Source organism: Ceratosolen solmsi, unplaced genomic scaffold (assembly GCF_000503995.2).
Source record: "Ceratosolen solmsi marchali unplaced genomic scaffold, CerSol_1.0 scaffold10, whole genome shotgun sequence".
Taxonomy (NCBI): domain Eukaryota; kingdom Metazoa; phylum Arthropoda; class Insecta; order Hymenoptera; family Agaonidae; genus Ceratosolen; species Ceratosolen solmsi.
Genome location: NW_011948412.1, coordinates 13,360,527 through 13,383,160, shown reverse-complemented (window position 1 = coordinate 13,383,160; position 22,634 = coordinate 13,360,527). Strand labels below are relative to the sequence as shown.

General features: G+C 27.6%; 2 protein-coding genes across 2 annotated transcripts; both read left to right on the top strand.

Moving 5' to 3' along the window:
• Positions 1–330: 330 nt before the first annotated feature.
• LOC105360101 (glutaryl-CoA dehydrogenase, mitochondrial) lies at positions 331–3,157 on the top strand. Its single transcript, XM_011496895.1, has 8 exons — positions 331–575; positions 834–866; positions 1,383–1,751; positions 1,845–1,974; positions 2,087–2,312; positions 2,379–2,608; positions 2,694–2,854; positions 2,984–3,157. Exons 1-8 carry the CDS (start codon positions 383–385, stop codon positions 3,049–3,051), a joined length of 1,410 nt encoding a protein of 469 aa, XP_011495197.1. The 5' UTR covers positions 331–382; the 3' UTR covers positions 3,052–3,157.
• A 4,070-nt stretch (positions 3,158–7,227) lies between these two features.
• Start1 (Steroidogenic acute regulatory protein-like) lies at positions 7,228–13,493 on the top strand. Its single transcript, XM_011496883.1, has 10 exons — positions 7,228–7,546; positions 7,870–7,950; positions 8,389–8,466; positions 8,544–8,597; positions 9,376–9,508; positions 9,752–9,954; positions 11,961–12,116; positions 12,278–12,382; positions 12,471–12,640; positions 13,207–13,493. The coding sequence occupies exons 1-10, from the start codon at positions 7,286–7,288 to the stop codon at positions 13,400–13,402; spliced, it is 1,437 nt and encodes a 478-aa protein (XP_011495185.1). The 5' UTR covers positions 7,228–7,285; the 3' UTR covers positions 13,403–13,493.
• The last annotated feature ends 9,141 nt before the right edge of the window (positions 13,494–22,634 follow it).

Here is a 22,634-nt window from a genome sequence, read left to right as displayed (position 1 = left end):
TTGATTGTTCTTTTATTTTGAGTGCTCGACACTTTGTGGCATTAAAAATTTTAATTTCTTTTAATTTCTTTTAATTTCAACATTACGCGAAAGGATTAAGAATTCGCAATCAAACGAAAATTTACTGCACACACTGATTAATCAAATGTAGATTATCCCGTGAATCCTGACAAATTGTCCAACGACTTTATAAAGTTAGAAAAATTGATTGCCTAGCATATCTCATTAGTTTGCTCAATACAAATGTTTATTATTTTTATTATTATCACTTTATGTTTGTTGCGTGCGTTTATACAAGAGCTAAGCTTTTAAAATTACCGCGATATTAAATCTTGCATATCTTTCGTAACTCTGTGAAACGGAGAACGCAAATTAAGATCACATGACGTTGTTACGTAGCTTCGGCACTCGTTGGCACAATTTAGTATCAGTTTGCCTCTGGAAACGTAACTGTCATCGATTAAATAAAGTGTATCGAACGATAAGTCAGTTCTCTACCTGTGTAAATATGGCCATACGAATTCAAAAATTAATCTCGGAGATCTATAGCGCGTCATTCTTATGTTCATCGAGGCGTATCCTTTCATTTTCTTTCTCTCTCTTTTAGATTACAAAAAAAAATAAAAAAAAAAGGAAAAAAAGAAAAATGAAACCGAGCAAGTATTTCGTAAATAAAATAATTAATTTATGCAGTTTATGTTGAAATTCTTATGCTTGCATGTAATCATTATGAAATGACAAATTTATATCGAAATCAAACGTTTGTGTTAATAATAAACTTTATGATTATGTGCATATTTGGCCTTAATGAAGTGATTTCAATATTTAATTAGAGCTCTCAATAGCATCGAGTCTCCAACAAAAATGTAAGTTAATTTTAAGGCTTTGCCGTATCGCTATCAACATAATAATTAAACAGAATAAATAATCTACTTGTAAACAGCTGTAACATTGAAATCTTCTTTATCTATGCGCACTGCATATATTTTTTTAACGTAACCATAAATATCAGCTCAACCGATAAAGAAATTTTCCACTCTCGTGATTTATCATTGCCGATATTAATTTGCAATGAAAATTTTCATAATTAATTCGTTAAAATTCACACCTGCAGTTTCACTAATTTACGCGACAACATTTTTTTTACGTAATTTATACGCTCAGAAATTTACATTTATAAACATTAATCGAACACTTCCATCCAACATGCCTAAAACTTTCCCCAAGCAGTACACCCTCTTGGACTGACGTGATAAGGTACTCCGCGACGTTCACTAAACATCAACATTATTTTAACGCAAAGAATTATCAAGACCACAGACACGCCACAAACTACCGATAAAAATAATCAACGCCAACTTCTAATCCAACACTCGCACTAGGCGCCTTCAACTGGGAAGATGCTCTGAATTTAGAGTGTCGATTGACGTCCGACGAGGTCCTAATCAGAGACCAGTTTCGCAATTACTGCGAAGAGAAACTGCTGCCACGGGTAATCAACGCTAATCGCTCGGAGACCATCGACAGCGCGATCATCAAGGAACTTGGGGAGATGGGAGTTCTTGGGTGTACGACCAAGGGCTACGGAGCTGCGGGCATTTCGTCGGTGGCGTATGGCCTTCTGGCCAAGGAAATCGAAGCCATCGATAGTGGATATCGATCAATGTTCTCTGTCCAGTCGTCACTCGTTATCGGGGCAATCGATGCATACGGGAGTGACGCTCAGAAAGAGCGTTTCTTACCTCAATTGAGTATGATATTCAGCTTTATCTTTTTTATCGAGAAATTATTATTATGACTGCCCAATTCCATACAATCAATATGAAAATCATTCTGAAACGCAGTATCTGGAAATCTCATTGGATGTTTCGGACTGACAGAGCCTAACCATGGCAGTGACCCAGCGTCCATGGAGACGCGCGCTAAATTCGATCCATCTAAGAAAGTCTACAGACTTAATGGTAGCAAGACATGGTTAGTACTGCATGTATGTCATTTATCATCTACAATTAATAAATTTTCCACTCGATTGCAATCTTATAAAGGAGTATGAAGTTGGATGGATTTAAGGGCTAATAATGCGCAGGATCACGAGCTCTCCGATAGCGGACGTACTGGTGGTGTGGGCGAAATGCGAGGAGGACGATGAGATTCGTGGCTTCATCGTTGAAAGGAAAAATAACGAGAAGAAACTATTCACACCGAAAATCGAAGGGAAATTCTCATTGCGAGTATCCGTAACGGGTATGATTTTGATGGATGATGTTATCGTACCGGAAGAAAATTTATTGCCTAATGTTAAAGGATTGAAGGTATGGATTGTCATGTAAAATTCCCACGCCTTACAAAGAATTACAAATTTTCATGTCGTACAAAAGGGACCCTTCGCTTGCTTGAATAATGCGCGTTACGGCATTAGTTGGGGTGCTTTGGGCGCCGCCGAGATGTGCTTAAAATTGGCGAGAACTTATGTGCTCGAAAGGAAGCAATTTAGCCGGCCTTTAGCCGCTAATCAGATAATACAAAAAAAAATGGCTGACATGATGACCGAGATCTCGATAGGTTTACAGGCTTGTTTGCAAGTTGGACGATTAAAGGATGAAAACAAGTGAGGGCCTGTATAATAGAATTTTCACTGTTCTCTCCGAGTCGAGCGACTATGATTAAACAATGAAATAATTTTTTATATTTAGAGCAACGCCGGAAATGATATGCTTGATAAAACGTAACTCTGCTGGAAAAGCATTGGAAATTGCAAGGACTGCGAGAGATATGCTAGGGGGAAACGGCATTTCCGATGAGTACCATATAATTAGACATGTAATGAATCTCGAGTCTGTTAATACGTACGAAGGTAAAGAAAAATATCCTCGATTAATATTAAAAATTAAGATTGTTCTAATGGGATTATATATTTTTTTTGTTTTTTTTTTTGTTTTTTTTTGTTTGTTTTTGTTTTTGTTTTTGTTTTTGTTTTTAACAGGTACGCATGACATACATGCGCTTATTTTGGGACGAGCAATTACAGGAATTCCAGCATTTCAAAGCTAGAATAGAAATATTTTAGTTCTACGAAATATCATGATTTTGCAATAAATAATGAATGTTTATAAAGGAACATTTATCGTGCTCAAATGGAGCATACTCGAAACCATACTTGTCAATCATTGTGAACTATAATAACTATAAAAATAAAATCAATATCAAATAATATTGAATCAATGTAAAGGAAGTTTGTAATTTGAATTCGCTATTTCTTTATATGAGAATAATGATTAAGAGAGCTAAGACATCGAACGAGTAACGAATGAAAAGTATAAGTATATTTTAATATCTATTCATAAGGAAAATTTAATTCCTTAATCATTCCATAATCAAAATATTTGATAAAAAGACACTGTGATCTCAGAAACTAATTTATTATCATTATTCCCGTTGTTGTTGTTGCTGTTGTTGTTGTTGTTGTTGTTGTTGTTGTTGTTGTTGTTGTTGTTGTTGTTGTTGTTGTTGTTGTTGTTGTTGTTGTTGTTGTTGTTGTTGTTGTTGTTGTTGTTGTTGTTGTTGTTGTTGTTGTTGTTGTTGTTGTTGTTGTTGTTGTTGTTGTTGTTGTTGTTGTTGTTGTTGTTGTTGTTGTTGTTGTTGTTGTTGTTGTTGTTGTTGTTGTTGTTGTTGTTGTTGTTGTTGTTGTTGTTGTTGTTGTTGTTGTTGTTGTTGTTGTTGTTGTTGTTGTTGTTGTTGTTGTTGTTGTTGTTGTTGTTGTTGTTGTTGTTGTTGTTGTTGTTGTTGTTGTTGTTGTTGTTGTTGTTGTTGTTGTTGTTGTTGTTGTTGTTGTTGTTGTTGTTGTTGTTGTTGTTGTTGTTGTTGTTGTTGTTGTTGTTGTTGTTGTTGTTGTTGTTGTTGTTGTTGTTGTTGTTGTTGTTGTTGTTGTTGTTGTTGTTGTTGTTGTTGTTGTTGTTGTTGTTGTTAGTGGTGACACATGCATGTATATCGTATGTATTCGTATCTCGACGTTACGGAGAAAACAGCCATTTTAAAACAAATGATAATCTAACTCAAAATATCATATTAACTCATGCCGCTTTCATCGGCTTCTCATATTTGATGACCTTACAACGCGCTGCATACAACGCGCAACGGACACAACGCACGACAGACACGCGCAAACGTTGTAATACAGGAGCAAGGCAAAGATGGCGCCACGACCACCAACACATGCTGACTCGGAACGTTCGTAAACCAAATAACATTGAAGAAATAATGTTGGGCTGCTTGTACAATTAAAAAGGTGACCTGCTGTACTATCGAGCGCGTAGATAGTCGTTTATGATTATTCGAGTGACATAGCGTGCAAAAGTGATTTGGAATCATTGCGTTGTTTATCGAAAAATGAATGCGAGAGATCGCCCGTTGTTGAATTTCGCGAATTTTGTGAAAATAGTACGACATAGTTTTTGAATAGTTGTACCGTGAACAATGTAATTTCAGGATATTAAATTTCTCCAACAACAAAGTAAGAAATTTTTTTCTTTTATAATTTGCAGATAGATTGATAGGTGATTGGGGATATGATTGGGGATTTAGAGCTTAGTTTGAAAAATTCTTTTATGCTGTTCAATGGCCTTTTCGTATCCACATAGGGATTTAAGGTTATGTGTGACGCTACTGTTACACATCCTACTATAGTTGCCTTCAATTTGTCTTATTTTTTATTTCGCAAATCAGCAATTTTCAATATTATCGAACTATAGCTCTGCGCGTTCATTCGAGTTTATTAATTTTTTTTCTTCTTCTTTTTCTTTTCTTTTTAAACGTTTCTCAAGGATTTACATAAAATAAAGAAAATTTCAGATAACAATTGACACATATATGCATAATAAATAATATTAACTGTATTAAACATCCAGTCCAACCATAATGTTTTATTCTTTTATCATTTTCTACTCTTAGAATTATATCGATTAATAATATTGATTAATTAATTATTGCGCAATAAAACTCATTCCACTAAAGTACTGAGAAAAACAAAGAAATTGCCTTTTTACTTACTTATATTGTAAATATACGCGGCTTTAATAACAATTTGCCTTGTATATAATTATAGGTAGATCTATTGCATGTAGACAACAAAGTAAGATACAAACAATTTTTGTGCAACAAAAGCATTGATTTCATCGAGTCGTATATGGAATTTACTAAAGAACGATACTAATATACTCGGACAATTTGATAGCATAATCTGTAGGTGTTTGCTTTCCTATCAAAACACGAAACGAATTAAATATAGATTGTTTCTATTAAGTTACATAAAACATTTATACTTTTACTTATCATGAATTTTATCCTATAAATTTATAAACATGTTCGCAACATTAACTTTTTTACTAATAATTTCGTAAATAATGTCGAAACTTCTTCGCTTAGTCTGTGCAATGACCTCCTCTATAGTCTTACAAATTATAAAAATCTAAAATAAAAACATCTATTTTAATTATAATATATAATTACAGTACGAAGGTTTTTATATTTTAATTATCAGATAATAGATTCAGTTGTTTTCTAACGGTACCCCATTAATATCTCACATTTTTTATACCGAGTACCGATTAGTTAAGTCGACTAAAATTTCGATATTATCAGTGATATGGACAGCGCATACCTGACTGTCCCTCAATAATTAACGTCACACGTATGTAGAAAAAATAAGGATATGCCTACTTAAAAATAGAAAATGTTTTATTTAATTGTACTCGAGTTGGAATGCATGATTACATTAGTCTATCTTCAATATGAGCAATTATTATTTATACAATTAACCGAATCTATTATATTATATTAATAAAATTTGTTATTTGCATTGATTCGGTGTATGCATAATACATGAGATGGTAATTATGTCGATTGAAAGTACATAATTTCATTAGCTTCCGTATAAAAGATCTTATGAGATCTTTATCATATCATATACCTTTTATAAGATCATTAAAGCGAAATAAAAATAATTAGTTTTAACAGATACGTTTGCAAAATTTACTCTGTTGTTTTTATATCAGTAATTTTTCAATTGTAACACACTTACAGAGGTACTTTCGGTTATAAAAATCTAATAGATAACGTGACAATTTATATGAAAACATATTGTTTTTTTTTTTTTTTTTTTTTTTTTTTTTTTTTTTTTTTTTTTTTTTAGTAAATTTTAAATGGATTTTCGATTTTAACAGAAGCTAAAATTAAAACAAGATTTTTCTAACCTAATTAACTAATAATATTATATAAATCTCGAATCAATAGTTTAGCAGATCTTATTATTTTCAATATTTATTCATCAAGTGCAATAATTTGAATTACGAAAGAATTTTCAATAAATTATTATTATATGTAAGATTGATTCAATATGTACGATTAATTCGATATTCATGAATGCGAACTCATAAAAATATAAACGATCTATATTACGAAACGAATACCAATTTATTTACGATTAAAGTTTCGTGATCGTAAAGATTAATAAAGAATTTAATGACGTGTTATAAGTATCCTAATTTATGCAAGTGAAATTATTTGAATATAATTTAATTCTTTGAAGAAAAAAAATACACATATATATATATTTCTTTTTAATTATTACATTTAATAAACGGAGTAATTCTTTTTTTTTTACGTTAATCACTTTTATCATTAATAGCGGTTAAGAATTTGCTTTTTAATCTTTTATAAAAAAAAAGAAGATAAAATTTCAGCTAATTGAGAGACGATATGTGTATTCTATTAATGAAAATTTTAAAATTAAAATGCTCAATTAAACTCTTTTCATCAATAATAGCAATTATAGTTTTATAGGTCTATATATTGTACATTAAACAGTAAATGAAATTTCTTACGAGTACTAATGGATCAATAATTTTGAATTAGGTTAAAAATATTCTTTGAAGACATAATAATGTAAAAGAAAGGGAATGTGTTATCGCTTTTATTACGGAAAACAGTATATATACACTAAGAACTTGGGAGATATAAAAGATTTTACAATTAGTTATTGGATGACCTTATAGGAAAGTATCTATATATACAAAATCAACTATGCACAATATATGAAAAATAATAAAGATCTAGAAAAGTTAAAAAGCTTTTATTATTCCCTAACGTTGTCTACTGTTTTCGATTTTCGAGATTGAAAATCATTTATCGTTTAACAAATTGGATTCACTTGGAAGCTTTTCGCAGCTCTCATGACAAGGTGCATCACGTGCATCGTAAAGTTGGCCGCGATCGGCGTCCTGAGTTTGCGATGATGTACGACTACGAGGAGCAGACGCGCCTGGCCGGTCAGGACCGGCAGCTGCGCGCGGCCGCCGAATCCGTCCTGGGCACCTCGATAAATTCCCAAAGGGACAGTTATGCTCAGAGTGTCAGGACTCCGGACACCGTCAACGACTACTTCGTCGGGAGTTTGCGCTACAACAACCGGACGTCGAATATTCGCAGCTTCAGTATATTCGTCACGTTTGACTTCTTCTTCACCGTCATAATGTGGCTTGTCTGTATAGTGGTGGGTGGGGTTCATTTCTTTAGATTTTAGGGCATTTGTGGATTTTAATGAATTATGTAGATTATGCATTGTAATAACCATTTGCTTGGTAATATATATATATATATATATATATATATATATATATATATATATTACGGTAAATCGTGTTTACTATAAAATATGGTTACCATAAGATTTTTATAAAATAATTGTCAAATAATGCCGAACAAACGTTTTTAAGTTCATTATTATACATTAAATTCAATAGTGTTAGTTTTATTCGATTTAGTGTAAAAAAATTTCTATTTCTATGGCACTAAATTTTATTTTAATTTTTACAGATCTCCGGTGCGAATGTTCAAGCTGCCTTTGTACAACAAATTATACATTATCATATAAAAACGTCACTATTTGATATTGTTGTAAGTGTAGTAGAAAATATAATGATGAATCACATATATATTACATATGAATTACATACATATAATTACATATACACAATAATGTTGAGTAAATAGTTTCAGTAAAATATAGATCACATTACATATGAATTACATACATATAATTACATATACACAATAATTTGTTAATTTTATATTTTATAACAAATTTGATCATATTTTAAATTTATTATTTATCAGTATTATAAATAAGATACATTTTCCATAAAAAAAACATTGATTTTTTACTAATCTTATCTTTAAATATTTTATTAAAAAAATATTTAATAATTTTGTTTATAAATATTTTAATATAAATATCTAATTTAGGTAAAATCTTTTTAAATCTTCTAATATAATTCTTTCAAACACTTTTTACCTATATTAATTCGTATTTTTTTTTTCTTTTTATTGATTCAGGTAGCTGCAGTTCTTAGATTCATAATTCTTTTATTATTCTACACTATTTGCTATATGGATCATTGGTGCATTGTAGCGGTATGTATGCAAATGACTATTGCTAAATATTATTCGAAATTATTACACAAATACTATATTCTATATATTATTTTTAGTTATCTACGTCATCAACGTGTGCCTTTTTGTTATCAAAAGTTTTTCTTTACGATGTAAGTATATTTACAATGATAGTTCTACTATGAATTTAGAAATTAAGACTTTTATACATTATGTTACATTATTAATAATGGAAAAATTCCATATTAATTATGCATTCATAAAATTAGCATTATATTCGATGCACACATTTTATTAATTAATTATACTCTATATTTTTTTCTCGATAACTATTTTATTTTTTCTGACACTTGCAACTAAATATATTTCCGTTTTATAAGATAATGTGAAGACATAATTTGAATACAACAAAGTCATATATATGACTTTGTTGTATCATAATTTGAAAGTATTATAGTTTGAAATATTGAAGTCGGTGGTTAATTGATCATATATTTAAATAAAATTTAGAATGAATAAAAGAATTGACAGATTGTGTGTGGAGAGTTTCGTGCAGCTATGAAGTGATAGTTTCGCGTCGATTATTTCTTCTAAAAATTAAATATAGTAATAATTCATTTTAAACTAAAATTACATTAATTGATAACTTGAATATAATAGGCAACATTCGGATAATAAATTACAAATTGTCTATAAATTATGTCATAATGTCGAATGATAAATTAGTTAATGGATATCGAGTTGCTAGAAGCAAAAATATAAAAATACAAACAAAATTATTCTTCATTATATCCTTAGCAACAACGATACTTCAAATAATGTTTACATTACAAGTAAAAGATCCACTCAACTTCCTCTTGTAAAATCATTAAAAACATTAAAAATGTAATTCATTTGAAATATTTATAATATTTTTATTTGACATATTAGTGGTCGCAATCTAGCCAACCAGTATTTCAAGTACTTCTCATTCTTACGTCTTTTGTGCTGGTATGGGGTGAAGTCTGGTTTTTGGATAGAACAGCAAATTCTTTACAGTCTTATCGTAGAGATTATTGTACAGGTATTAATGTCTTATTTAATATATATTATAAAATTGAAAAACTAAGAATGCAAAAATAATAGTTTAATTCTTTAAATATTTATGTTATGTCTGATTGAAGTAAACTATTATTAGAATTTATAATATATATATAAGTAAAAGAATATTTAAATTTGATTGAATGATAGTTTAGTTTTGAAAACATTTAGAAGTCATACAGAATTGTAGTAATGAAATATTAAAATTTATCTAATATGCTTATAGATCACATGAATCCAGAAAGAACTCCGCTTCTTAGTCCTAATTATGTGATAGCAACAGCTCCAATCGACAATGCTGGGCATTTTTATACACCAATGGGATCACCAGATCATTCGGATAATGAAGATGAAGTAGATCAAAAAAGAAGAGTCTCTAATCCATCTACTCTACCATATACTTTAGCCATGAAACCACCGCAAGAAATGGTTTGTTTTTCTAGTCTTATCAATTTCATTAATTAGTTTAATAAAAATTTAGAAATATAAATTAATAGAATTATAAAATAAGACTGAGGATCTATTTGACACTATATAAATTAGTTAATAATTTAAATAATAATTTAATTTTCGTTTTCATATCGTTTTAGAAAATATCTTTTGGTAATAATTTTAAAGACTGTTAGATAGAATATACTTTACAATGTTAATAAACTAAGTAAAAGTAATTATAAATTTTTCATATAAATTATATAGCAATATTGTTTTATTTAATTCTTTCACCAATTGAGAATGAAATAATTGATTACTATTTGTTTGTTAATCAAATCATTGATATGTAATAATCATATATTATTTGAATATGCTTATTATTTACATATTATGTTTTCATTACTACGAAAAATAACTATATTTTACAGAAATTGTCAGTAACATAGAAAACTTAAATAATAGTTGTTTATATTTAATTGTAAAGCATTATTTTACATCCAAGTACTTTTTATAGATAAGTATCATTATTTCATATTTAGCTTTTTAATGAAGACAGGTTTCAAAAACTATTGCATAAGTCTTTGATTCAGATTTTTGTTTACTACTTCCCATGACCAAGAATATATTTTATAGGAATTTTCATATTGTTCAGTTATATATAAAAACTATGGTTTTAACCATGCAATGTTTCATATATGACTTTATCATTTTAGTATTTTATGATAATAGAGATTTAGTGATATTGTTCAAAATTATTCAGAATTTCGCTCTTCTAATATTAAAATGTAATATTCTAAGATAAAATAAGATATTTGCTCAGTGCCTGTATCGATCGTTATTGATTAATTTATTTTCGGTTATTAATAGAACATTAAAAATTTTACTAGATATTTTTATTTAATTAGCGTTTGATAAGTAATGAAATTTGACATGATTCATGAAATTAAATATAAATGTAACTCGACATCAATATTCATTATAATATTAAAGTACTCGAATACAAAATTCTTACATCTTATCATGTATATTTAAAAAAAGTTATACATACTGTTATATAAAATTATAACAAACTCATAACAAAAATAACCAAAATGCTTATAATTAAAATATAATTAAACAATTTAATTGAAATGAAAAATTTTATCTAAAATATAATGTTAATCCACAGTTAATTATCATAGAAAGTAAGAAAGTTAAAATAGAGTAAATAAAATATTTTCAAAATTTATAATCATTTTAGTTGAATTAGAAGATTGTAGTAGATTGATAAAGAATGAAATTTAATTCACGCGTAAGTGTAATACATTTTATGAAATTGTTTCTGATAACAAACGATCGAAAAGGTTAAAGATTTAAAATATTGAGTTATTAAATACTTGACTATATTTTCTTTTATAAATACAATATACATATTTCTAATATAACACATTAAAAAACGCTATTTTTATATAAATGCAACGTTTAATTATTATTAAAGCAACTTATACAGAAAAATGGTATATAATAAATTTTAAAAAGTTGAATAAACAACATCACTTCGATAAGAAATGTTAGGTAATTCAATAGTTACTGTTACGATAAGAATACTATATACCAAATAAAAAGATAAATTATCAATGAGTAGTTTATCAGTATTCTATTTTCGTAGACTTAACCTAGTGAAAGTAATTAATAATTTTCATTCTACAAAACTACGATTAAAGTAAAATAAATAGTTTTTTAATTAAATCTCGTTTTATTTCGAATTTTCAAATAATATCATGAATATTTATCGTACATATACACAAATACTACTCGAATCCATATTTGGACTTATTAATGGAATAAAATTAACCATAGAATTTAACGTATACTTAACTTAGTTATAGTTTAATAATTAATGATAAAAGCTACGTTTATTATTATGTTAAAGGTATTAAATAAGAAAAAAAAAACAAAAAAAAAAAAACAAAAAAAACTTGCTAAAAACATTGGTTAGTCGTAGAACAATTTTTTATTTGCAGATCGAGGAGTTCAATAAACGGGCTCCATCCTTATTATCCAAATGTCATAATCTCATTGTATCCGAGAATTGGAAGACTGACACAGTTACATCCGAGGGAGATATTATTTCATATATGACATTACCAAAGCTAGAAAAAAAAATATTTAAAATCTCGGTATTATGTTAAATATATTATTGACTTATTGGATGTATATAAGAGGAGAAATTTTCTTGTCTATTTTTACAAGAAAAGAATTTTTTTTTCTTCTAAAAAATATCAATTATAATATAATCAAATACAATTTATAATAATTCTTTATATCTTTCTTTTTTAAGGGAATAGTTGATTTTCCAGCAGCAAAGCTTCTAAATTATTTATACGATAACATCGAATCCAGTACTTCGTGGAATAAGCAAGTTGCCGAGTCGAAAAAACTTTATGTACGTTTACATTTTTCTTTAATACACATTAATGCAAATATAAATAAATAAAAAAGAACGAATAAATAGGGTTTCCATTTATACTCAGATTATAAATGAAAATACAGACTTGGTGTACCAAGCAACTAAGACTTTGGGAGATGGAAAAATTAGCGCTAGAGATTTCGTTGTCTTGAGACATCGAGGCCAATACGAATCATATTACGTTAGTAGTTGGGTTTCTGTCAATTGGTTGCCAACGAGAAAGAATTTCATAAGGTAATAATAGGCAAACTTATTACAATATTAATAAATTTTACGATGTCTTTTCGTTTCTTAGTCTAAAAATATCCTATACATTGTTAGCGGATGCAAAGTTGCCACATGAGGTGTTGAATTAAATGTCGCTTGTTAATACTAATAGGGATGAATATGTAAATGTGTGCGTGCATCGATGATATAGGTATCTGAAAATATACCTATTTAATAATGTTCTAATGTATAAATTCGGACGAATATATAATGCAATTATTATCTATACTTTACTTACGAAAATTTAAGAATCATAAGTATCGAATATATTCGTATTGAAAATATCAATGTATGCATATTATTTTTTTCCTTTTTTTTTTTTTTTTTTTTTTTTTTTTTTTAAATTTATTTTGTTTTATTTATTAATAAATCATCGACAATTCGATTAGTGATCGGATATTTGAGTGATATTATCAGTCTAATAATTATGAAATTATCACTGTAAAATGTCTGCTGTGGTAAATAATATTTATTAACTTTTGTCTAATTGTTGTCTAGTTGCTATTTATAGTATTTAATTATTTATTTTGAAGGGGCGAGAACGGCATTGGCTGCTTCGCAACTCAAAGTTTGGCAAACGGTGCAACGGAAAAATCTCAATTTGTATGGTTATTGAACACAAATTTGAAAGGCTGGCTGCCACAGAAATTGGTGAACATATCAATGTCGAAGACATTGGTGGAATTCATCAATGCATTGAGGTATCACATTCGTACGATAAAAGACTGACAGCACAACAATTGTAATGTTTATGACTCAAAGAGCAAAAGGATGTACGAAGGTACAAACACGAATTATATGATAGGACAAAATATAATTGAGAATGTATATTCATCTTTCTTGTAATAGTGATCGATGTAATAACGAATCTGGAAAACGAAAGTAATATAAGTCTGGAAATTGCAATATTTTAGAACCGATCGGAGAGTCATTTAATTGAGTAACATTTTACGATATATGAAAGTACAACTGTAGGGTATTAATTCTAAATTGTAGTTTGTAGTATTTTTTTTATATGGTAAGTTGAAGCTTTTAAAACATTGTTTAAAATTGATTGCTCAAACGTTCTAAGTTTTTGAGAGCAGCATGCCCCCAGTCTTAGTACTATTAAATACTTTAAATGGTTGACATTAAAACCTCTAATATTGTAATTTTAAAAAACAAAACAAAAAAAACAAAAACAAAAAAAACAAAAAAAAAACAAAAAAGGAAAGAATTGAATAATGAAATAAGTCCATTATAAATAAATACAACATATTATCTGAATATTCGTATAATAATGAATTAATCAATGTAATCAAACTGTATAATATATTATTTACATAATGTTACAACAGAATTGAAGTTATCGATGCGATGTAATTTTAACTATTGTGTTTGCTGTAATATTTTGAAAATAGTAAAACCAGCGTTGGAATATGCATGTGCATAAATAAATAAATAAATATTATAATTTGTTAAATATTCTTTGTTTATTTCGGGAATTCATATTAAATTTGGCTTTGAAATCCATTGTATGAGAATAAGTGAGTATATTTATTAGTATATCGTATTACTAATAAAAGAAAATAATCTCTTGTTATGACATTAACATTAATGGAATAGAGTTTTGTAGTAAAGCATTAATTCTGGATTATGTTATGAAAATGTGATAGTATAATATAGGATTGAAACGAAACGACCAAATATAGATTCATTCGATGATAGATGCCATGATATTTTATGAATTTATCAACGGTATGATGTTGTACCAATTAACTTTTTAATGAAAGCAAAAGGAAGAAAAAGTAGTAAATTCAGTCTTGCATTGAATATAAGAAGAAATAGGAATTACAGGATGAATAGTCGATCACCCACTCGTCATTCTGATCGGATACACATTCTTTAATATATATGCATAACGTCAATGTAACACGAACTACAAACTATTATTTAAATAGGAAAACTTTATCGTACTACATTGAAACAGCGATTAGTATCTTCCTATTATATATTAATTAATATCCTATTTTGGATTTCGTAATAAAGGAAGATTCAAATGTGTGCATGAATCTTTGTAAATATAATGTAATTAGTGTATATCGTTATGAATATGAATTTATATAATTTAATGATTGTTTAATTATAGAGCGCAAGAATTATTATTATAATATTGACGAACGTCAGTTTATTATACTCTGCACTTCCATCAACATATTTTAAATGTTATTGTAATTCGCGCTCTTCTAATTTTACTTTCTATAGCTATCAATCTATCTCTATCTCTAACTCAGCTTCACTCAACAAACGTAAATTGTAATTTATGAAAGCCGCATTATAAAATTGACAATATACCTGTATTTCTTTTATTTTTATATGTATACACATCCAATAAAAATATGCCGTTTAAAATTTTGCAATACTGACTTATTTCATTATCTCCTGACGAGTTAAATAATTATTACTTCTCTATATCCCCAAACGTCGTCGTAGCTTATCCATCTCCATACATATTCATATATAGATATATGTATATATGCATGCATGCGCGTATAGAAATTTCATAGAGAGGAGCACCAATAATAATCGTCGATAATTATTTGAGACTTCCCATTCCGATAGCATGGCTCACCATTTCCAGAGACCTATGCCCCCGCCACTAAACTCCTTTCGCCAATGAGAGCGAAGGAAAAAAAAAAGAAAGCCCGTGAAGGAGGAGGAGGAGGAGAAAACGAACGCATCACTGTGGCGGTGACAGCGGCGGCAACGGCGTAAACGGCGGCGGTGGCGGCGGTGGCGGCGGCGGCGGCGGCGGCGGCGGCGGCGGCGCCCGAGACAGTCGGCTTCTGCTGTCTTCGTCGCGGCGCTCGGACACCAGGGCGCCACGTCCCTAGTAGAGCCATTCGCTAGGCCTCGCCTTGCCACCGCATGATCGCCGGATCCCAAGTGACGGCCGCGCGTCTCGAGCACGCGCGAGCTTACAACGAACGCGCCTGCGCGACAATTCGAACTCGCCTTGAATTGCGGGCTTTTAGGTTAGACTATCGATCGCGCAACCACCGGGATGCTTCCTATCCGCAGTCCCGACTTAACTTTTTGCGATATTCGGGTATAATTTAATGGAGGTGGGAGGGACGGGAAGGTGGAAGATACTGGATGACGAAAGTCAATGAATTAATATCGAGCGTATCGGGGATGGGAGAGAGGCTGGGGTACTTATTGGCTTTGCCGAAGCATGGCAGAGTATTATGAAAAATTTATCGAACATTCGGTTGTCCATCATTTCGGCACTTAGGGAGGAAGTGCTCCCGAAGATTCTTAAGTATGCATAGGAATTCGTAAAGATTGTTTTGCCTGTTAAGGGAAAATCCCTTGGTACGTGTGACAAAAGCAACCAATGCCGATGAAGATATAGAATGTAACAACCCTTTATCGTTATGCACATTAACGATATGCACATTAATTAAAATTGTAATGAGGTAATGTTATAATTGGAGGAATACTTGAGAAATTCAAGATAATTGAACTTTATGAGAAAAATTAATTAATTAATTAATTAGAGTAGAGATTTATTCGAGGATACTTCTTCGCGTTATTATACACGAAATTGGCGCACCGCACTAATATATATTATGATTTTCTGTCTTATTGTGATTTATATTCACCTTCTTTAATGCTATAATATTTTTCTATAAAAATAAAAAATATAATGTAAATAAATAGTGACATTATGAAAATAATGATAGGTTTCGTATTCTTTCACGCTCTTAATCTACAAAATAAATTCATTGTGTCAAAATCGGCACTGCGACGAACTTTTACATATCGGTTATTTTGTTTTAAAATTAATTTATCGAATGGTTTTTATGAGCTGCATTTCGATAGAGAACGCTTACGATTCATTACAGTGTGTTGAGTATTTGTATAATTTAATGGAACTATAATCTAAGTTTTATTTAATAATGATCTTTGCATCTATTAGAACGGGATTTTAATATGGAATTTATATTTAAAGTATTGAATATTAAATGCATTACAAAGCTTAAGGCAACACTAATAATAAAAAATAAAATAAAAAAACTAAAAAAAAAAAAAAAAAAAAAAAAAAAAAAAAAAAAAATCATGCCGATAGAAAGGTAGAATTATTGGTATAGAGAAATTCTTTCACACATCACAAATAAACAAAAGCTAGAAAGCTATAAACAAACTATAAACTTTCCTAAATTTATTATTACGTTTAATATGACTCGAAGATGATATATTTACCGCTTTTCGTCATTTTCTTCATACTTATTACAAATTTAATAGAGAAACATTCCTCTAACATATTTATTTATAATCTCGCATATTATTAAATACAAAAAAAAAAAAAAATGTATTTTATATAAAAAACAAAACAAAACAAAAAAAATACAATTGATTTAATTTCATTCAAAACTTGTTTCTTGTAATATGCAATACTATCAAAATTGAATATTACAAAGTATATTTTATTTGATTAGGAGCATTGTCAGACAGTGACAATTTCTTAACATTTCTAATTGCTTACATCGAATAAAAAAATATCTTCAGCAACTATTGAATGTACTAAGTACATAGAGTACATGCGCACCGAGTTGGCGCGCATTCCTACCTCTGATGTTTTGCTGATACTAATCGTCCGTAAACGATATTCTTGCCGTATAAGGAAGGGCATCTATCTATCTATCTATCTATCTATCTATCTGAGAAATATAAATGATAAATGTCTGTCTGCTTTGCATCTCCAATTTACAGGTTAAAAAGGACGACATATTTTATACTCTCCACTGCATATCCATGCCATTCTATATCCATTAATTACATCTTAATATCGAATAATAATAATTCACTAATTCAAACATCGGAAAAGACTTTTTTTCACTTTCAAACGATTTTTTTTTTGTTTTTTTTTTTTTTTTTTTTTTTTTGTTTTTTTGTTTTTCTTTTTACAACATCTTTTTCACGCGATTCGCTGAATGCTGGGCTAATAAATATTTTTCTTTCGCTGCTCGACTCAAATCGTGATTAATTAAAACATTAAGAAACTTCTATTCAATCGTTCGTTTTCGATTTGTCAAAACACAATATTAAAAGGTTAAAAATATCTTGAATTATTATTATTATATTTTTCTCCAAAATGAATTGCATAGACGCTATTTAATTATCTTCTACTACACGCGCAAAATTATTATTAATAATAATAATACAAAATAAGTTAATACAAAGCATAATACAAAGCATGAATAAACATAAGTATATAATTTTTATTTCCTCATTAATTTTATTAAGAGTATATAATATCTTTTGATGATTTATATTTTTATTTTGTCAATATAGAACAATAGAAGAATGTCGAACTATTAAAATATTTATAATTATAGAAGCAATTAATTTATCTTGCTCAACGGCAGTAAAATTTTAAAACCTCTCAATAATATTTATACTTTTTCAACTATCTCTATCATGAAATTAAGAAAAGCTTTCGAAGCTTTTGAAGAACTTTTCTATTTTGTATTTGAAATCACATGGCATTTAAAAGTTAAAACAAAATAAAACACAAAATAGTATGCAAGCTTCACAGTAATTCTCCTAAATATGCAAATGCAAATTATAATTTGTTAAATTACATGATCGGTAGACTGTTGAACCGAGCAGTATATTAGATTCTTGTACAATTTTAAGAAGACGAGATACAAAAAACAACTTAACAAAGGAAATCCAAATTATTAATGGCTTCATCGTCACATTGCTTTTAATGCTTTTAATGAAATTTCTTATTAAATTGAACATAAATTTGCATAAAAAGTAATAATTTAATAATGACTTGTCCAAATTTTCTACCCTCGCATTAATATGCAAATAGATTTTTTTCTTTCTAATAAATATTTACAATGAATTACGCATTATGTATTTGTAAATGAAGATTTATGAAGTAATATTAAAAAAAAAAATAATCTCCAAATAGAATATTCAAAAAATTGAGATAATCAACATGTATTATTATTTGTAAACTGCATAAATGTGCAATGTGTGTATAAAAATGTACGAATATAAAGTATGATGCAGTGTAGAAATAAATTTACAACAAAGAATTATTGTGTTTTATTATACACTTTATATTCTTTTACTTAATTAACATATTATTGTAATTTAAAAGTTCGGTTATTTTAGTAAATGCTGATATTATTATAAAATGTTGAATAAATTTCATTACCATTATTTCAAATTATTATTATTATTGTTGTTGTTGTTGTTGTTGTTATTATTACAAAGTTATGAGAAGCAAGTAGCTTGATATATTGTAAGGCTTTGTATTATTTCTATAATATGAATGTTCTATAGCCTATCTAACATATTTTCAATTAAATCTTTCCGAACAATTTCTTTTGAATATAACTTGAGTAAATGGTTTGGTCACATAAATTTTTAATTAGAATTTAAAGCGTTTTCTTAATAAACTTGGATTATCATCATTAAATTACGTACATATGTTTTATTGTAAAAATCACAAAGGAAATTGATCAATTTAGTGAAAAATGATCGAGGTGTATTTGAATTTATTCGATATAATATCTACTAAAGTAGTCTTCATAATTTTCATAATGTTAACCTATTTTTAAAAATTACAGTAATTTACGTCAAAATATTATTTAGAATATTTATTAAACAACAGTACAAATATTATATTAAATATTTGACAATGTCAAAGTTAATTATTAATACTAAAAATAAATCTCGATGAAAATGATTATATTTTTTTTATTAATGTAGGCTATAATTTAAAAATTAATGAATAAATTATATGTATCGTAAAGTAGAAGAAATTTTTAAATTCTAAATACAGTTACAATGAGTAATTTACTGAAAATGTATTTATACATTAAAAGAATTATTACAGAAAATTGATGGAATTGTTCATAATAGCTAAATGTTTAAGCAATTTTACCGATGAAAACTCATTTGGAGGCAAAAATACTTTTTTCGAAATTTCAGAATATATTAACTACAGATAATCTACCTAAATTTATCATTCCTCTTACGTTCTTCTTGACTCCTGATATTTTTTTGTGAAAGAAGTCGGAAAGTTTTGCAATAAATTACTCCTTTACAAATATGTAATTTTGATTATAACGACTCATAATAATTTATACCTGATAAATGCAAGCGGCAACTTCAGTTTATCTTGATAAATAATAAAAAGATACGGAATTGATGCTCGTAGTCTAAGGTAACAGTCGCATACATAATAAAGTTGGATTACATGCAATATTAGATAGTACACTGTGATAATTACCAGCTACCTACACGAGCTCATGATGCTCTGGTAAAATAAGAGCTAATTAATACCTTAATCACAGTCTACTTAATATAATTTTTCAGTTTAAATATAAACGAGTTATACCTTACACCGACCAATCCTGCTCATTAGAAAGAATCTTAATCCATTTTAATTTTACCAAGCTATTTTTTTTTATCAATTTTGTTTTGTTTTGTTTTTTGTTTTGTTTTCTTTTTGTTTTGTTTTTTTTTTTGTTTTTGTTGTTTTTTTGTTTTGTTTTCTTTTTGTTTTGTTTTTTTTTTTGTTTTTGTTGTTTTTTTGTTTTGTTTTCTTTTTGTTTTGTTTTTTTTTGTTTTTGTTTTTGTTTCATAAATGCCAACAACGTTTAAATATCGATGTCTCTACATATAAAATCTATTAAGAAAGTGAAAATATACGGAACAAAAAACTATGTTAATATCAATTTCGCAATTCTTTTTATATTTTTTTTTATACTACACCTGTCAAGTACTTGCTGCATCTTTTTTTCTTTGGCAAGCATCCAAGTTGTCGTCTTTAGTGGCTATTTATTAACCAACAAAGATATAGTAATTAGAAAAACGATTTGTGTAAAAAGATGATACTCCGAATAATTACATTGTTTTATTTAAATAGAACATAAAGAATTATTGTTTTTACCAAGTTATTTATTGGCGCGTATTTTTTATTTTTCATAAGACGGCTTTTCCTCTCTCAATTGTTAAAGTTCTGTATAGCATGAAAACTGCGAAAACTTACACGAACGAATATTTAGGAACTCGAATTTTGAATGAAAAATAAAGCTTCGAATCTATTAAAATTGCACAAACCTTCTACTGATAATTATTTTCTAATATACAACTTGCGAAAGAAAATTAAAGCTACGCTTTTCAATTAACTGACAATTTTAAATAAAATAAAATACAATTTTAAATAAAATTAAAACTCTTAATTAGTGCAATATTTAAAATACTTATTAATTATAATTTATGTTTATAAAAAATTTTATAAGAATATTGAAAATGTAAATAAAAATAAAAAACATAAAAAAAAAAAAAAAAAAAAAAAAAAAAAAATGAGTTACAAAATAAAAATAATATTTCAGTTTATTTTTGTATCTTCGTTCTTTTTAATTAAAAAAAAAACTGTATATTTTAATATTTTTATTTTAACATGGTTTTTTACAATAATACTTTCATAATTAAGTTTTTACAATATATTTTTAAAATTAAGTAAGAAAATGTTGCTACGTATTCTATCGTTTGTTCAATATATAATAATACATTTTAATATTAATAAAATAATAATACATCTTAATACATCTTAATATGTTACATAGGAATTTATTTTAAATTATAAAAATAAATTTTTTTTAAAATTTTTTAATTCAATATTCATAATAATGAATATAATACTATATAATTACTCGAAAGTTCATATTCATGTAATAATACACAATTACAAGATATGATTATTATTTGTTTTATATAATAAAAATAAATATCTTTAAATTTATTTGTTTTAGTATCATTGCAGTTAAAAAATTCAACCAAATACAATAATAGTAAAGTATGTTCTTATAATGATTTTAACTTAGTCCGAATTTGATTTTGACAATGAAAATTGAAAATTGCCAATATCCTTTAATACTATTAGGTAAGTGTTATATATCTATATTATTATTTTTAAAAAAAAATTGAAAAAATATTTGGCATACCTCTAGTATAAGAAGTGAAAGTGAAGAAGATTATTGAATTATACTATATTTAAGTGATGGGATAATTTACCGGAAAAGTGTTAAAAGGAAATTAATTTCAATAACGTATAAGTAGTAAGTAGATTAATCAACAATGAATAATGTTACAGTCGCGGACAATGTACGGCACATATTATAAGAATATTGTTAAAAATTTAAGGGATAACTATATAATTATCTATAGAGATTAATGCTACAACTATATATGTTATGATAAATAATGAACTCATATACATAAATTTAATAATGTTACTCTGCATACTTACTTGAATAATTTGCCGATATTAATGTGACTGAATTTTTACTGTGATATTAAGTGTAACTAGTAAACGACTTTTTCAATTTTTCAACGAATAAAGAAGTATAATTAATAAATTAATTTTAAATTGGACTAAAAGTATCCTGGTATTTAAAATAAAAACATACTTGGCTTACTTGTAATATTTTCCCAATATATATATATATATATATATATATATATATATATATATATATATATATATATATATATAATGATCAAATACTTTATGCTAATTATTAAATAAAACTAATATTAAATTACACAAATTATACACAAATCTTAATTGCTCACAATGAGCTATATGAATATATAAAAAAATGTAATTCAAATCTTATGTTATATGTTACTTATCAGTTCTTTATGTTAATTTATATAACTTTTACTTATAAAATTAATTCAAGCAATTATTTTTTTTATTCCATTGCAACATCTCAGAATTATTTGATATTTATAGGATAGACATATGTTTGCTTATCCTGAAAATGAAGTATGTTTTATAAAAATAGTGCACATTATTATTTCTTAGTTGTTTAGAATTAGATAATTCTAGGCGAAGCTTTGTCTTTCGGTGTATTATTATGCACTATCGTTTAAATAACAATTATAT

Bases quoted from the DNA above. Each gene is read 5' to 3' on its own strand.
- Start1 (XM_011496883.1), top strand. From the start codon at position 7,286: ATGATGTACGACTACGAGGAGCAGACGCGCCTGGCCGGTCAGGACCGG. The intron at 7,547-7,869 runs GTGGGTGGGGTT...TAATTTTTACAG, and splicing joins TGTGGCTTGTCTGTATAGTG to ATCTCCGGTGCGAATGTTCA. The intron at 12,383-12,470 runs GTACGTTTACAT...ATTTATACTCAG, and splicing joins CCGAGTCGAAAAAACTTTAT to ATTATAAATGAAAATACAGA.
- LOC105360101 (XM_011496895.1), top strand. From the start codon at position 383: ATGACGTTGTTACGTAGCTTCGGCACTCGTTGGCACAATTTAGTATCA. The intron at 2,313-2,378 runs GTATGGATTGTC...GTCGTACAAAAG, and splicing joins CTAATGTTAAAGGATTGAAG to GGACCCTTCGCTTGCTTGAA. The intron at 2,855-2,983 runs GTAAAGAAAAAT...TGTTTTTAACAG, and splicing joins GTCTGTTAATACGTACGAAG to GTACGCATGACATACATGCG.